General features: G+C 37.1%; 1 protein-coding gene across 3 annotated transcripts; it reads left to right on the top strand.

The window, feature by feature from the left end:
- Positions 1–1,265: 1,265 nt before the first annotated feature.
- slc30a2 (solute carrier family 30 member 2) lies at positions 1,266–17,332 on the top strand. Of its 3 annotated transcripts, XM_081602216.1 has the most exons (9): positions 1,266–1,552; positions 1,646–1,685; positions 7,868–8,079; positions 9,225–9,371; positions 10,360–10,513; positions 11,179–11,398; positions 11,668–11,773; positions 12,453–12,587; positions 13,370–17,332. In XM_081602216.1, the coding sequence occupies exons 2-9, from the start codon at positions 1,663–1,665 to the stop codon at positions 13,513–13,515; spliced, it is 1,143 nt and encodes a 380-aa protein (XP_081458342.1). In that variant the 5' UTR covers positions 1,266–1,552; positions 1,646–1,662; the 3' UTR covers positions 13,516–17,332. The 3 variants fall into 3 exon arrangements, with proteins under 3 accessions (XP_081458342.1, XP_081458341.1, XP_081458343.1); XM_081602215.1 differs by having other exon boundaries at positions 1,266–1,685; XM_081602217.1 differs by lacking the exons at positions 1,266–1,552; positions 1,646–1,685 and adding an exon at positions 6,882–7,165.
- Positions 17,333–17,740: the final 408 nt, after the last annotated feature.

Below are 17,740 nucleotides of genomic sequence, written 5' to 3'. Positions count from 1 at the left end.
CAGACCATTGTAACATACAAATAACCGTCATATCTATTTCGTAAATTTGTTATAGCGGTCGTCCTGATCAAAATGACAACTTTCATTATTTTGATATTGTTCAAAAAAATAAAAAATTCTACATAAAAACGTATGAGAGGTTATTGGGAGAGTTTTACATTTGTACCAGCTAAATTTGATGTTAAATCAAACCAGTTTCATTTATAAAGAACATTTACAAAACAACCAGTTGACTCAGGTTTGTATTAATTAGATCTAAGTTTAATATCAGTCAATTTACAGAAGTGCTATATTAGATTAATAAACACATCACTGCTATCCAGACTCCATAATTGATAGGGCTGGTAAAAGAAGAAGAAGAAAAATAACCATTTAAAATAAAATTGTCTTCTATAAAAACTGTTATCTTCATAGTACAAAATGTGTTTTATTCCCACAGTTCTTATGTTGTTGTTTTTTTCAGTTCTTTTGGTCTTTTTCTTGTCAGAAACTTTTCAGTTTCTTGCTTGAAGAGCAAAGCAGCTTGATGAAATTGACTGATAATGGTAATCAGAAATAACATTTAAATCAATTATTTTAACTTCCATTTTATTTTTAAAATTATTTAATATTAGAAACCAAAAATTACTATGATAAATTAAAGACAAAAAACATTATGGAATTCTTTTTTTTTCTCTTCCCTCCAACTTTCTGAGTGTCCCTCAGCGCCTCCTAGAGTTCCTCCATGTGGCCGCGGCCCTCACTTTGAAAAACACTGGTTTAGATTGTAGTCTATTGTATGACAATGTGGTAGTTGGTGAGAATGATTGCGAGTGAGTTTTATATTAAGACTGATTGATGAGTGATCCGGAAATCAACGGTAAGATCAGGATCTCAAAAAGGCATAAAAACATTTGGTAAAATGTTTTTACTCATGCAGTGCAAATATAATTTTATACACACAAATCAATAGGGCCGATCTGTATCAAATGGTTATTTTTCGATCTAACTGAAATTGAAAATGTACTTTAAGTCCTTCACGTTTTAGTTTTAACAATGTGATTTAATCGGGTTTAAACAAAACAAAAGGGTTAAGTTTATGCAGAATGACATGCATTGGATGGAACAATAGATATAAATGTAATTCAGATTTACTTGAATTATTTGTAGCACTTGAGCAATTTGTTAAATAAATATTTTGAATGTAGATTTGATGTGTTTTTGTCCAATCATAATGTGCAGAAGTGACGCTCGCGCACGCTGACGCCTGTCCCATTAAGTTCAGGTGTCCTGCGATCAGTGAGGCTCTGCAGGACCAGCAGCAGCTGCAGCGCGCCGAGCCTCACTCCTCAGTCCTGCTGCAGCTTTTTCTTTACAGGCTTCAAGTGTAGCAAGATTTTAAAAGGAGAAAAAAAAACTCACAGAAAACAAAACAATTTTTTTGTGCCTCAGCTCTGCAAATGAAGGAATTTACGGATTTGTCCTGAAGACTTGCAGATCCCAGAATATGAGGTGTTGGCTGACTTTCTGCGTCGACTGAACATCAGTGGAAATCGGATTCTCGTCTAAGGAGGTGGAAGAAATATTTTTACATTTAAAAAATATAAGTCTGAACTTATTAAAATGGATAATACTCCGACTAATTCTGAGAAATCCCATCTGATAGACGAGAAGAGCGCGAAGATGTATTCCTTAAAATTACAAAGGTGAGACAATAACTGAAAATCCACAGAATAATTTACAATTTTACACGCATTTTATAGGAAAAACATCTGCATAAAATGTGAGACGTGGTGAATGAGTTATTTGAAATGAAAAAAAAAACTTCCCCGCACGGAAATGTCCCGCAGCTTGGGCGTAACGCGCGGTGCGCAGTTTGTTGCTGTGCTGCTGCATGTTCAGCATGGCTGACGCGGGCTGTTTTATGTGAATGAGCAAATTCATTCCCATGCTTGAGTTGTTTCTGGACAGCCTGTGACAAATGGCCCCGGGGTCCAGTTCACTGAGCTGCGCTAAAAACTCATCATCTGTCGTTAGAGAGGGCGCGCGCTGCATGCGGCGGATCCGTGCACGTCCAGTCCGCGTGCAGCCAAAAACTGCAGGACGAGCTGCATGAAGCACATCCTCACTTTGCTTTAGATGTTAAGATACGAAGGAATAAAGAGGCGGGAGAAATGAAATTAGTTGATTTTGAAGATGAGAAGTGCGCAAAATGAAAGTAGGGCCTCAAATTTTAAACATAACTGGAGAATATTCTGGAGATTTTAATTTAAATATGTTTATCTTTGAATATTAAACACAAATTTCGATCGCTTTTCCTTACAGGCCTCATCTTGAGTCCGTTTCCATCATCTGATCAATAAATGTTTTATTTTGTTGGCAGTAAATCCTGCTAAGTTATTTCATGTTGTGGTTAACTTTTTTATTTCCCAAAAACAAATTGTGTTGTCCTAAGAAAAAATAATAATACAGCAAGACCCTTAATTCTTTCTGCAAGCATCGAGGCCCCCAAAAGAGGAATCAACTCTTGTTTGTCGACATCAAGCAGAGGTGCAGAGAGGTAGACAGTTGAGCATATGGCGTCGCGTTTGGGATTTCACGCACCATTTGCGCCATTCCTGCGCGCTTGCATGCGCCTTTACTGAGTCATCGTTTGTAGTTTTTGTTTATTTAGGTGAAAAAGGTCCATGGGCGACTAAATTACATACTTCAGTAAGTCAAATATTTACCTTTAATTGGTAGTGGTTCTTAAATACCAATAGATTTTAAAAAATATGTTTTAGATGTGAAAATGCATATAAGTTGTTTTATTTCAAAACTAAACCAAAAGCCAGAGTTTTATTAGAAATACTGTTATGGTGGGAGGATCAAATTTATGTCTGATGATTAAATAACAAAATATATATTTGAGCCAGAAATAGATGATATTATGAGTTATCCTAGTTTAGCCCCTGCAAATTGATTCAGATAGATAAATGGATAGATTTTAGTTTTTTTCCTCAATAAGTCACTTACATTTATGAAAACATTGTGAACTGGCTCATTTTTTACTAAAATATTTTGCTTTTTAGATCAACCAAAGTTCATAATAGTCATGATTTAAAAGCTGGAATATTTAAAAAATGGCCGACATTATTTTGCCACTGAAGAAAAAAGGAACATATTGACTTATTTCGTAATACAATATGTAATACAATCTTTTGAGAATAGGAAGTTTATTTAGCATAAGTTAGGCTGACCTCTTGCTTTGTCTGACTATAGTCATCCAAAACCCAAAAATATGTAGTTTATTGCTATAATTTTGTATGAAAGGCAGAAAAATGTTGTGTTTAATAAGTGTAACAGGAAAAAAATGTGTTCTAATTAACAGTATCTGTACATTTTCTGGGCCTTCTGTAAAGGAAATTATGGATATGAAATTAAGAGAATTGCAGGTTGTTGCTGTTGGAAACCAAAGTATGTTTTTCTGAAGGTTCAGTTTTTAAAAACAAACAACCAGAAAACAAACCAGGACTTGCATTTGTGTTGTTAAATGTGTATTTTTTGGTTTGCATTTTGCCTTTTATTTGACTTTGTGTTGAATTTGGAGCAGAACTGATTGTCAAAACCCAACAATGGTTCCATGATGCACTTAATGCAGAAACAAACATAGCAGCTCAAAATGTTTGTGTCTTTTCTCGGGTTTAAATGCACAAAGTTAAAACCTCTGCCAAACAAAGCTTGGGTTTACAAACTAAAACACATGTTAAGTTATAACCTTTCAAACATCAAATGTGAATTCAAAGAGGTACAATCAGCAGCAGAAAGATTCTCATTACAGCTGCTGTTTAAACTTTACATTCATCCTTGGTAGTGGAATTATATACAAAGTGGTTTAAATGGACTTTTATTCTGAAAATCCTTTTCAGCTATCAATTAAAACTAAAGCAGCACCTAAAAAAAACACATAATCTTTCTGTGAGATTCTCATGTTTTTTACCTTTACAATCACACCGTTCTTTGGTAATTTAAGTAATTTATTTATTAAATTACCATCATTATTATTTACATCTCAGGTTTCATTTCATTATGGAGGATTTTTGCTGTTTCTGAATGTCTGAAAAAAGTCAGAAAATGCCTAAAGATTACTGAGTAGCAGATAAATAAAATATTTATTAGATATATAGACTGATTGCATTTTCCCTGATCATGTTTTGCTACATAAACATAAAAACTCAGGTGCTTAAAGATAGTAAAGATGTTTTAGAAAGTACCAAGACTTGGATGTTTTATTGTCTTTCTCCCAAAATTCAGAAACTAAATCCTTTGTTTTTAAGGCTATTTCTCAGTTCTCTTTTAGTTATTCTAATAAATTTATTTCATCAATCCTGCATATTTTAGTATCCATCCGATACCAAGTATCTGCAGGGCCTGTATCGCCAATACGGACACCGATACTTTTTATTATCATCAAACTTTTGACCTTCAGGTGTTTTTGTGATTTTTTTTCCCCTCTCAGTCATTTTGTTCAAATCTGAGAAAGAATTTGTACAAAGTTTACATGTCGTCAAATTAATAACATATTAACATTATTTGTGTTTTCTAAATAAACAAAATGCAAACTAAAGTTTTTAACTTGGCATCAATCTGATACTGATACCAACGTGGCATCAATGTTATCGATATTTTGCATTGATCTGCCCTCCTTCTGATGATATCTGTGAGTAAAGATACAAATCTATGTTCAATTTGTTGTGTTTTAAAGACAGTTTTTGACACCATTATTTAAAGTGACACTGTTTGGCCATTGCACATGACCATTGCTGACCATAAATACTGTTTATCTTTTGGTTACTGTTTATTGATCTAATCTCCAAATGATTTGAGACACAAACGAACAATATTTGACACTTAAAACACTTCAGTTTACCAAAATGTGCCTCCGAAGACGTAAAACCAGTGAACTACTGAACGGGCTTTTCTGCTTCTTGACTGTAAAACAGTGATGCTTGGTGAATTCCCTCTGAGGTCCTGTCCACTCTGCAGACACCTGCAGGCTTTGCCAGTGCTGCCTCACTGCAGCTGCAAAATACCACAGTGCAAGTTATGCAGCTACACAACAGTAGACATCTAAAATTATATACAGCTCAATAAAAAAGAATTTACCCTCCTCTGTTTTTGACCGAGGCTGCACAGTGGCGCATTTGGTAGAGCTGTTGCCTTGCAGCAAGAAGGTTCTGGGTTCGATTCCCAGCCCCGGTCTTTCTGCATGGAGTTTGCATGTTCTCCCTGTGCATGGTGGGTTTTCTCCAGGTACTCCGGTTTCCTCCCACAATCCAAAAACATGACTGTCAGGTTAATTGGTCTGTCTAAATTGCCCCTATAGGTGTGAGTGTGTGTGTGCATGGTTGTGTGTCTCTGTGTTGCCCTGCGACAGACTGGCAACCTGTCCAGGGTGACCCCGCCTCTCACCCGGAACGTTAGCTGGAGAGGCACCAGCAACCCTCCCGACCCCACTGAGGGACAAGGGTGTAAGAAAATGGATGGATGTTTTTGACCCAATATATCAGATCATCAAGCATAATTTTAAATAAAACAAATATAGTCTAAATAGCAAATACAAAAATCTGTTTTCAAGTTATGATTTAATTTACTGATGTGAAAAAACCATCCACAGCAATTCAAGCTTTCTTAAAATAAGTTTCCTCTGGTATTTTAACGATTTGGAGGTGATTACCTCCATATCTTTGAGGTTGGAGGGGCTCCATGCCATTCCCCTAATCTTTATCTACATGTCATCAATCAATCAATCAATCAAATTTTATTTGTATAGCACATTTCAGCGGCAAGGCATTTCAAAGTGCTTTACATAATTAAAATAAAAACAGGAATAAACAGTGAGAAAGAGAAAAAGATTAAAAAAAAAAGATTCAAACAAATAATAATAAAAAAATTCACACAATAAAAAAATAAAAAAAGATAAAAGCATTAAAACCTCAGAGTTTTAGTTAGAACGCCATCTAAAAAGGGTACTCACACCTTAAAACCTATGCACTTAAAGTCAGGACTCTGATTGGACTGCTCAAAAATATGAACATTACATCCAGTCAGAAGAAGCATGCTGTAAAACTAAAATATTAATTTAAACCAGAATCTGCCAAGCATATAAATAACCATAAAAGATTCTGTCTCTTTAAATAAAACAATAACTGTGTAGGAAGATAAGCATGCTAATTAGATCACATTTATCTCAAAACAGATTTGCAAAACAGAGTTCTATGTGCTTGAAAAATCATCCATATGTAAAAAATAATTTAAATAAATCCAGCATCCTATCAAGTGGAGCTCAGTGTGTGTTTATGGAGTGTGTGTTTTCTTGTCCCGTGGGTGTAATTGAACAGAATCTGTTTTCTGCTTGACTAGTTCTTTTCATTCAGGACATCCCCTGATAGGAGTGTGTGTGTGATAAAGGGAAATCGTGCAAAGCTTGCACTGATAACGTGGAGTGTGTGAGTTAAAGTGTGTGTGTGTGTGGTTATCTCCAGTCAGGCCAAATTAGTTTTTTTCCACCTCATTAGCGACATCATTGCACCCCCATCACTGCACTTGGTAGGACCAGCAACCAGAGTGTGTGTGATGGAGAGGTGCGTGTGTATATATATATATATATATATATATATATATATATATATATATATATATATATATATATATATATATATATATATATATATATATACACACACAGCCATATATATTATATATATATATATATATATATATATATATATGCCTTGCAGTTGGTAGAGCTGTTGCCTTGCAGCAAGAAGGTTCTGGGTTCGATTCCCGGCCCGGGTCCTTCTGCATGGAGTCTCCATATTCTCCCTGTGCATGGTGGGTTTTCTCCGGGTACTCCGGTTTCCTCCCACAGTCCAAAAACATGCCTGTCAGGTTAATTGGTCTCTCCAAATTGTCCCTAGGTGTGAGTGTGTGTGTGCATGGTTGTGTGTCCTGTGTGTCTCTGTGTTGCCCTGTGACAGACTGGCAACCTGTCCAGGGTGACCCCGCCTCTCGCCTGGTACGCCAGCTGGAGAGGCACCAGCAACCCTCCCGACCCCACTGAGGGACAAGGGTGAAAGAAAATGGATGGATGGATATATATATAATACTGCTTTTATTTACCTGTATCAAAGCAAAAGGGAGACACGTAAGCCACACTTTTCAGATTTTTGTTTGTAAAGAAGCTTACATTTTTAAATATTGTTTACAAACATTGCAAAAATGTTTGTAAACAAAGTTCTGACAAAGTTTAATCAGTATAACTAGTAATATAAAGTAGCAAAACCACAAGACGATGAAACATAAAACAAGCAAATTGCTCATAATGTGTCATTCAGAAGCTCTAAGACATAAACTAACTGGAATAAAAGTGAATGAAGTTGAATATTTGGTGCAACTCTTAGATTTTCTGTCTGCAGATTTTGTTTTTCAATCGGTTTTAAAAGCTTGGTAATATTAATTCCTGGAGTGCTTTTTAATTTTACTCAGAAAAACAAACTGTGAGCATTTGCTGCCATTCAAGGCCAACACCAGTCGATTGGACCCGTTTCCTCCCTGAATAACTACACTCACCATTCATCCATCTGAGTAAACATTGATCGCAGACGATTCTGTCAGGTTTCCAGTTTGAAATCCATTGTGGCTCTTCTAAATGATACTCCTGTCTGCTGCAACATTTACTCAAGAAAATCAATGGTGTCAACACCTAATGCACTGTAGATTTGCTGCCAGTACAAGACACATTATAACCCAACTTGGTGAAGTTCAGTGTGATATAAAAACATTGTCTACTTATAAAAACAAAAACTTATAGACAAACATGTTTGACTCTGTTTCTGCATCCTCTTAGCTCCTTCGCAGACTCCAAAGAGCACTACCAAGACTTCCCTTTAAAAAACGGAGGGATGTCCGGTGCTATGGAGCTGAAGCGGCACGTTGGTGCACACTGCCATTTCCCCAAAACTCTGGTTGGCGAGGAAAGCGGCGACAAGCTGCTGGCCAAGAAGAAACTCTACATCGCTTCTGCAGTCTGCCTCGTCTTCATGATCGGAGAGGTCATCGGTAAAAAGTTTACAACTTCAGAAATTACACCGAAAGATTTTGGTGAAAACGTAGCAGTTTCACTGTCCAAATAATAAATTACGACGTATTTAAATATATAAAAAACAATATTTTTTAGAGCAATCACGTCTTGTTGAAAACTGTATAATTTTGGTGACCAATTAAGTTCTTATTTTATGTTTTTAAGACATATTTATACCAAAAGCACACCTTTTTATAGGTTTACATTAATTCATTTTGTTTTACTCAGACTTTACTTCTTTACTAGCTCATAAATAGTGGAGGTACATCTCCAATAAAAGCACAGCAGAAGAAAATCTTCTTTCCCTGGAAGCTTGATTGGTCCTGACAGCCGTCCCCAGTGGAAACCAGTGCAGTAATAGCTTCTGGAGTCCAGAAACACTTTGCTGTTTCGTGATCTTGGTTTAGATCTTTGTAATCTAACAAAAGGAACTTGCCCTGACAGACAGGTAATTGGTTGAGCTTCACTGATTTCCTGGTTTTCCTCCATCTGAAATTTGATTAAACCTGGTGTTGTTTCAATTACAGCTGGCTGTGGTTGTTTTTGTTTGTTTCTATGTGTGTTAGTGCTGCATAACCAAACAGGACAAGGTGTCATTGTGTAGGACTGGAAATAGCACTTTCTCTGCAAAATAAGATACAAAATGTTTTACAGATGCATCAATTTCATGCCATAATTTGGCCGCACATCAGGTTCCACTTAAACCTGGGAGTATAAGTTTGATTTGCAAAAGGAAATGGTTTCTGATCATCTTTATTTAGTGCACAAACTGTTCAGTGCGTTAGATTCTGTGTAAGCACAGACATTTTAATAATATAAACTAAAGGTATGCACAAATTGTGTGACAAAACGACAAAAATACACATTTTAAAGGTTATGCAGCATGTGCAATTCTGTAAAAAGTTAACTTTGTTGCTAAGTGTGTAAACTGGCTGACATTCCTTTGCTGACTGCTGAAACATTCAAAGCGACTTGCAATAAAAGAGTAAAACCTGAGGCTACATCCTAACTATTAAGCTCTTAAACTGCATGTTTAATCACCACAGAAAGCCGCTGTTTAACGTTTAGTTTATTACTCAGAGGATTCTGTCAAGCATCTACAGGCTGAGTTTGTTTCAAACAGGAGGCTACCTGGCTCACAGCCTGGCCATCATGACCGACGCCGCCCACCTGCTCACCGACTTTGGGAGCATGATGGTGAGCCTGTTCTCCCTGTGGATCTCCTCCAGACCGCCCACCAAAACCATAACCTTTGGCTGGCACAGATCAGGTCAGAATAATCTTTACTAGTTATTTTTTTAAAAAAATTATTAATTGGAAATTAATACATTTCCAATTAATAGTCGTTGCGTACAATCTGTATGATTTTGACATACAGTAGGTGATAAGAATAAAGAGTGGAAGGCAAAAAATACAACCGTAGAACTAAGTGCTGCTTTAGATATTAATATAAAAAATAAATACAGTTGATATTCTTGAACTTTGAAAGGAGACATGTTATGTAAAAATTCACATTTTGCACATTTTTGTACTTCCATTTGTACAATGAAATGTCTGGAAAATGAGGCTTTTAAAAAACCTCCAGAATGTGACACTGTAAGTCAGCAGGCACTGCGCCTCACCTAGCAACCGAGGCGGAACTCTGCCTGTTACCTAGCAACCACGGCAGAACTCTGCCTGTTACCTGGCAACCACGGCAGAACTCTGCCTGTTACCTAGCAACCGAGGCGGAACTCTGCCTGTTACCTAACAACCAAGGCAGAACTCTGCCTGTTACCTAGCAACAAAGGCAGAACTCTGCCTGTTACCTGGCAACCACGGCAGAACTCTGCCTGTTACCTAGCAACCGAGGCGGAACTCTGCCTGTTACCTAACAACCAAGGCAGAACTCTGCCTGTTACCTGGCAACCGAAAAGTAGAACTCCTGCATTTTTCGTGCCGCTGAATTCGCTGTACAATGGAAGCTGTAAAAGATAATTGTTTTGTTGTTGACTTACCAAACAGAAATAACTCGCTGCATTCTTGTTGGCTGTGCAGGAGGCTCTTTTTATGCTTTTCAAAGATGTACAGTTTTATAATTGCGCATCTGTTTGCAGCCATTTTAAACATGTTGAGTTAAAGGAAGCATAAGAAGTCACATATAAATTAATTTACAGTATACTCCAACTTTTACATCTGAGGCAGAAGCTTGCTGATCTGTAAAGTTTTGGGTTGTTGTGCAGTGAGGTGACCGGTTCCTGGTTCTGCTCTCCTCACAGAAATCCTGGGAGCGTTCATCTCCGTCATGTCCATCTGGATCGTTACAGGAGCGCTCGTCTACTTAGCCATCGAAAGGATTGTACGCAACGACTATGAGATCGAGGGCCATGTCATGCTGGTCACTTCTGGATTCGCCGTCATTGTAAATATTGTGTAAGTAATTTGTTATTTAATAGCTTTATGCCAAATATATTTCAAAAAACAGCTAAAGTGTCACAAAATTTAATCGCTTTCTTTCCTGTCTGCAGCAAAAAATGCATTAATAGGAAGCAGTTGTACATTTTTGTTTAATTTATTGTTAATTTAAGTAATAATTTATACAATTTCAACAAAACAGGCTATCTTCAGCACATTTTAATATAAAATAAATCTAATAAAAATGACATAAAATCCAAACCATTTCTTATTTTTCATTATATTTTAACTTAATTTGGAAGCTCAACATCTTTTTAAAAATAAATCCATCCAGTTTGTTTGATCTAGATCAGAGTGAGGATTTTAAATGGTTTATAACTTGCACTAATATGCATTTTTCGAGACAGATGTTCAAATTTTGATGAAAGATGAAACTGTGTTTATGAGGATTACATTCCTCCTTTGGTTATTTAGGAGAATGTCTACAGAACTATAATATTACTAAAAGTATTTTTTTTCCCAAAAAGTTACCAAAGTAAATTCAATTAAGTAAAAATAACTACCTATAACCCAACTCTGGAACTAAATAGCCTTTATTCACCACATCTCTTCACTGCAAAGTTAATAAATAAAGTGAATCAGAAATGATTTCACTAACAGCAGATCTTTCTGTGGTTCTGCAGAATGGCCTACATCCTCCACCACTCCACCACCCTCCACCCTCATGGCAGAGGCTATCAGCAGATTGACGAGGACGGTCAGAGCCCGGTCAGTCATGGCCACTCCCACGCGCTCCTCGGCAGCCATGGCAACACGAGCGTCCGTGCCGCGTTCATCCACGTGCTTGGCGACCTGCTGCAGAGCATCGGCGTCACGGTGGCAGCCACCATCATCTACTTTCGGGTCAGATTTAGATTCTGGTTAGGGTGAGACTGAAACGTCAGTTTGATCCTGTCGGCCCTTTAAAAGACTCCTGAGGGATTTAAACTAAAGTTTCATGCATTAAAAGTTAATATTTTGCAAAGGAGGTATAGTATTGCGACAAAGTGGATGTTACGTGCCAAGAAAACAGCATGGAAAAATGTTCAGAGTTTGTTTTCCTTTTCTTGCCTTCAGCGTGTTAACAGGAAGCGCCATCTGATGGGTTTTCCTTTTCCGTTTTGTTCTCTCAGCCGGAATACAAAGTTGCAGATCCCATCTGTACATTCCTGTTTTCTATCTTCGTCCTCTTCACCACCGTCACCATCCTCAGAGACGTCTTCAGGATACTCATGGAAGGTACAGGAGACATTAGGAGTCTAGACCATCTGACTAAGTACCTGCCACGTTTCTGTAGAGCCTTTAAAAATCCTAAGATGTATTATTTTTATGGAACTAAAGGCGATAAATTAAGACAAAGCAAAATGTTAATAAAACAGAAGCAATTTTTTAAGAGTTATTAATTGGACAATCTTTTAACTTTGGCAAATTACATACAAAACTTTCTACTTAACCGAGAAAATCTTGTTCCTGTGTTTGTATTTCTGGTAATTCTAGTGAATCTTTTAAGTTTAATTTCTGTCTATCTCTCTTTTATTTGTCACCAGTCTCTTCCTGAGTTCTATTAATTAAAATCTATTTTAATTATGCGTTTGCGTCCTCAGCAATGACATTATAAAACAATATTAAAGAAACTCAGAGCGAAGCAGCATCAACCAGTCAGTGCTGCACGTTTATGTAGGACAAAAGCCACAGCAGATGGTCGTATCCTGAGGAAGCAGTTAGACTGAACATGTCTTCACACGTGGCTGAACCTTAAGATAAATAATCTAAAAGCTGATACTTCAACAAGAACATGCTGATGGTGCTGCAGTCAACGGCAACAATAAAAATGAAAAACAAATCTTGTAGCACACAGACTGTGAACTGATCTGTGCAGTGAGCCAATCGCAGTAATTAGGACTCTGCTGTTTTTCAGGATCGCCTAAAGGAATCGAGTTCAACTCTGTGAAGGAAGTGCTGCTGACTGTGAAAGCTGTGAAGTCTGTTCACTCGTTACACCTGTGGGCCCTGACGCTGGGACAGTCGCTGGTTTCTGTTCATCTGGCAATAGGTAGCAGAACAAACGTGTGGAAGTGAAACTAAAAGGAGAGAAATACGAATTTAAAGGGCCGGGAATGTTGGGATTCATCAAAAACATACAGTTTTTAACACACTTCTGACAAAATACATGCGCATCATTGTGAGACGTGTAAAACGGTGTTTTAGGGTCAGAAGGAATACATTTCTGTCAAAATGATCAGAATTTTCTGATATTAATCTCAGAAACTTTGTAGACAAAACAAGAAAATGTCTGAGCTTCAAAAGCTGGAAAAATCTGAAACTTTGAGATTAATTTCAGAAATAATTCCTTAAAATTAAATAATATTGAGTATATTTTCACACTAATTAGTCCCTACAGGATTTCATAATTGCTTTTATGATTTTTCGCAATAACAATCACTAATTTTGAGGATAATTTAGAAATATTTGCAAAACATTTCACACTTATTTGATGGTTAATGTGACTTTTTGTTATGATGGCATATTAGGGCCATTGCATAAAAAGGGAAGAGTAAATTTCCACTGGAAACTCATAATATTTTATATTAATTTCAGAAAATTTTCTAGAAAAAACAAGTTTCAAAAGTCGGAAAGTTTTGACTTTTGGAATTTTTTTTGAAATGTTCAAAAGTAAAAAACTCAGAAATGTCTTTGCTTTTCCTAGAAAATTTCTGAGATTAATTTCAGATTTTTTTTCTGGTGGAAATGTTTTTTTATTTCTATCTACAATGTCCCTCATACACTGTCATAGACACGAGTGAAATGCTCTCACTGTCTCTGTTTCCCCATCAGAGGAAGGCGCCGACGCTCAGTCTGTGCTTCAGGAGGCCACAGAGCTGCTCTGCAACAAGTTTGGTTTCCAGAACATCACCGTCCAGGTCGAGCTTTACTCTGAAGAGATGAGCCACTGCTCCCACTGCCAGGACCCCAGGGACTGACATCCAGACCAGAATCAACTGGACCCAGACGGACTTGGAACGACTCAAAAACACGCTCACCACATTTTCCACAGGTCGGCCTTCACTGCTGCTGACAGTTGTGCCACATTCATCATGCAGCTTCCTGGTGAAGGAGATGCACCGGCTGTTTTAGTACATCAATGTGTTGGACAGAAAGCTGCAAGAAAATAGACAGCAAACTCATCCATGTGTTTGTAAAAGCATGCAGATGATGGCGATGGGGCTCCATGCTAACGTTGAAGGTCAGCGCTAAAGTTTATAGCTTCACAAAAGGTGTGATGCATTTGCTTTCACCTCATTAAAAAAGAACTTCACAGACAGACAGTGGTGGGCACAGCTAACTAGAAACACGCTAACCCTGACGCACTGGTTCAGCTATACAAAAGTGCTACCAATTAGCAGAAGCTAATGAGAAAGCGCTAAGCTTAAACTGCTGCTTAAACCGTCTCCACTCACTAACTAAACTGAAACGATGTCAAACTTTATTCAACTGAAAGTTTGCAAAACGACCAATTAAATTAGCGCTTTTAGAATTTATCCCAAAAATGTATTTAGCAGAAACTAAGTGTGCTCAAAGTTAGCAAAACTGCTAAAGAGCTAAACAAAAAAAATATTATTAGCACTTTAGTTAATTAGCATAAGTGTGCCCACCACTGCAAAACACTAATAATAAAGCATAGAAAGCATGCTGGCTTAAAATATCCCGTAAGAAAGAGCATTAGTAGAAAAAAAAACAGTGAATAATTTTGACTAGCTGAGCTGTATGCATCGATTTAAATCTACAGCTTTTAGTGCATACATCTGTAAAAAACAACCTGTTAGTGTAAGCTGAGAAACAGAATGTATTTTATCAAATATAAAAATTGATGTAGTTCTTATGATTGTCACTTTTCCACTGCCAACTCTCCAGACACAATCTTCCTGTCAATGGAAATCACTGCCTGATAATATTTGTACACCATAGATTGTACCACTAATTTCCAGACTTTGATATGACATTAGTACTTTTTTTCCTTTCCTTCGAATCATTGTAATAAGCTTTTATTGTTCCAGAGAAATAAAACCCAGGAGATCTGCTTGTTCATCAGTAAAAGCTGCTCTCAAATTTTGGAGAACACAGAGAAAAATCTCTTTAGACGGTTTGTACTGATATTTTATTATCTACATACGTAGTTCCAGCAGAAGCCATACGAAGTGCTGATTCCAAAGGTTATTTTTAAAAATTAGAAATAGAAAAGTTACTGGCAAAGTAAACTCGTAACCAGAAGATGAACCTAAAACGTTATCCATCGCACGGAGCATCTGATGGCAGATTTACACATGGATGAATTTGATGTCATCTACCAACAACAATGTCATCATGTCTGTTTTTACCTGCTTTCTGCTGCAGATTGGACAAAATTTGCAAAGTCAAAAATCAGTTTCAAAAGCTCATAAATGTTTATTTACATTTGGCGTTGACCAAAAATGCTTCCAAAGTTTCCGTTAATGAGGAAGAAAAGCTTAAATCTGCTTATTGCATACAGGTGGTTGGTACCATATAAATACAGAAACCTTCCTGAGATCAATCACTGTGAAAACTATCTATTTGATTAAACTTATATGCACAGCTGGAACCATAGAACCAGTCCTTGGTTCCCAGTTTTTGGTAAGATCCTAGTTTTTTGGGCAATCATCACAGAATGTGTGTAAAAAAAATTAATATAAAGATTTTTATATAAACTATTCATTATTGTCCAAGTGCCAAGGGTTCTGGGTGATGATCCCTACTCTAAATCCCTCTCTGTGTTCCGAAATGTTTTTTTTCTTGTCTAATATTTCCCTTAAATAACATTTGACAATGCCAGGCTTCAGAATCTGCTCTCTAGTACTTCTTAACATCTAAAATGTAGCATTTCAGGAGAGATTATGAGCTGATTTAGGTTGTTTTAGTGGCAATTTGTAATAAATTTAGTTCAAATTTGACAATTAATTAAGTTAGAGCAATGAAAAGTTTAAAATAACGCAGAGGTTACTAATATTCTGGAGTTCATTGAAGTATAAAGGGAAAGAAGTGAAAACTGAAGAAGAATCCAATGTAGATACAAAAGAATGGAGTAAATTTATGTCAAAAAACTACAAAGGATTATGATTAAACTCAGAAATTTGTAAGAAAAAACAAGAAGTTTAAAAAGACAAAGATTTGCTGAAAAAGAATAAGAAATTTTGAGATTAAGCTCAGAGATTTTCTAGAAAAACAAGATTTCTGATTTTGAGAAATTTTTGACTTTTCAATCTTAGAAATTTCCTTGTTTTATCTGCAAAATCTTTTAGATTAATATGATTTATGATTTTCTTCTTGCAAATGTAAACATTTTCAAGTTGAGAAATTTCCTTGTTTTTTTCTGTCAAATGTTAGAGTTTTTTGACAGAAACTTCCTCCTCCATTTTTGTTTTTTCTGTCCTAATACGCTGTGGTAGCATCCAGTTGACCACCATGAGGTCGGAGGGCAGAAATGATTTAGTTCTGCAAACGGACGATTAGTTTCACCTTCACACCAACATCCATCTCTCGTCACTGCAGCATTCATCCATCTGGAAAATGCTCCTTCATCCTGTGAGCTTCTATCTCACAGGATGAAGGAGGTGAAGGAGGAGCAGAACAGGGAACTCTGAAAGCTTCATTCCTGCGTTTTTAATCCAAGAAATTATTAATGGAGCGATTTTGATCTGGAGAGAAAATAAAATTGGTACAATTTTCATTACAGTTGTGACAAAGTTGAAAGAGTTTTACTAGTTTGTTGCAACACAGAGACACAATAGTCTAAATCAGTGGTTCTTAACCTTTTTTGAGGTACCAAACCCACCAGTTTCATATGCACATTCACCGAACCCTTCAGTAGTGATTAATAAAATATGATTTTTATGATATTCTTAAGAGAATGAAAAATTAATAAATAATAAAGACTTTGCGGTATTCTGATTTAGTAATGTAATTATATTAGTTGTGTTACCACCCCACGCCACTAGAGGCAGTACCAACCCCGAAAAGATGCGACTAAGGAGCAGATTTAGAAGTACACCGAAAGCTACAGTATTTGGTAAAAACTGTGAGCTGCGCTGAAGTAAATAAAGATACAAGTTCAAATCCATGCTGAGAGTGGAGCTCCTTCAATCAGGGCTCCCCGCAGCTCTGATTGGCTCAGCAATGTAACGTGATCCTCTGATTGGCTCAGCAATGTAACGTGATCCTCTGATTGGCTCAGCAATGTAACGTGATCCTCTGATTGGCTCAGCAATGTAACGTGATCCTCTGATTGGCTCAGCAATGTAACGTGATCCTCTGATTGGCTCAGCAATGTAACGTGATCCTCTGATTGGCTCAGCAATGTAACGTGATCCTCTGATTGGCTCAGCAATGTAACGTGATCCTCTGATTGGCTCAGCAATGTAACGTGATCCTCTGATTGGCTCAGCAATGCAACGTGATCCTCTGATTGGCTAAGCAATGTAATGTGATCCTCTGATTGGCTAAGCAATGTAACGTGATCCTCTGATTGGCTCAGCAATGCAACGTGATCCTCTGATTGGCTCAGCAATGCAACGTGATCCTCTGATTGGCTAAGCAATGTAACGTGATCCTCTGATTGGCTAAGCAATGTAACGTGATCCTCTGATTGGCTAAGCAATGTAACGTGATCCTCTGATTGGCTAAGCAATGTAACGTGATCCTCTGATTGGCTAAGCAATGTAACGTGATCCTCTGATTGGCTAAGCAATGTAACGTGATCCTCTGCATTAAGTGATGGCGAAGCGGGGCGTCATCACGACTTTACACAACTGTGTCTTTACCTCCGCAGCAGAGGCTCCGCCGAACCCCTGGGGTTCGATCGAGCCCAGGTTAAGAACCACTGATCTAAATAGACCCAAACGTTGGAATTGTTGTGTAAATTTTGATAAATTTGTGCTGCTGTATAAATGAAACAGCTCAGCAGGACAGCAACATTTATAAAACACAGTTTGAAGTATCGCATCGGAAAAAAGTTGATAAAAACATCAAACTTTGAAATGGCTTCTGCAATTTTGCAAAAAAGGTTTTTATGCTAGCTTGAGGTGGTTTTTGGCTTTTCTGAAATGTCTTAAGAAGGAAACTCATTTATCACATCGGTTTTGATGTAGCAAAGGCTCCCATCCACCAGCGGGTTTGTGTTTTACCAGAGGCATG

The sequence above is a fragment of the Poecilia reticulata genome, chromosome 21 (assembly GCF_904066995.2).
Source record: "Poecilia reticulata chromosome 21, P_reticulata-male-v2, whole genome shotgun sequence".
Classification (NCBI taxonomy): Eukaryota; Metazoa; Chordata; class Actinopteri; order Cyprinodontiformes; family Poeciliidae; genus Poecilia; species Poecilia reticulata.
This window is presented reverse-complemented; position numbering and strand designations above follow the sequence as displayed.

Bases quoted from the DNA above. Each gene is read 5' to 3' on its own strand.
- slc30a2 (XM_081602215.1), top strand. From the start codon at position 1,603: ATGGATAATACTCCGACTAATTCTGAGAAATCCCATCTGATAGACGAG. The intron at 9,372-10,359 runs GTCAGAATAATC...CTCTCCTCACAG, and splicing joins CTTTGGCTGGCACAGATCAG to AAATCCTGGGAGCGTTCATC. The intron at 11,774-12,452 runs GTACAGGAGACA...GCTGTTTTTCAG, and splicing joins CTTCAGGATACTCATGGAAG to GATCGCCTAAAGGAATCGAG.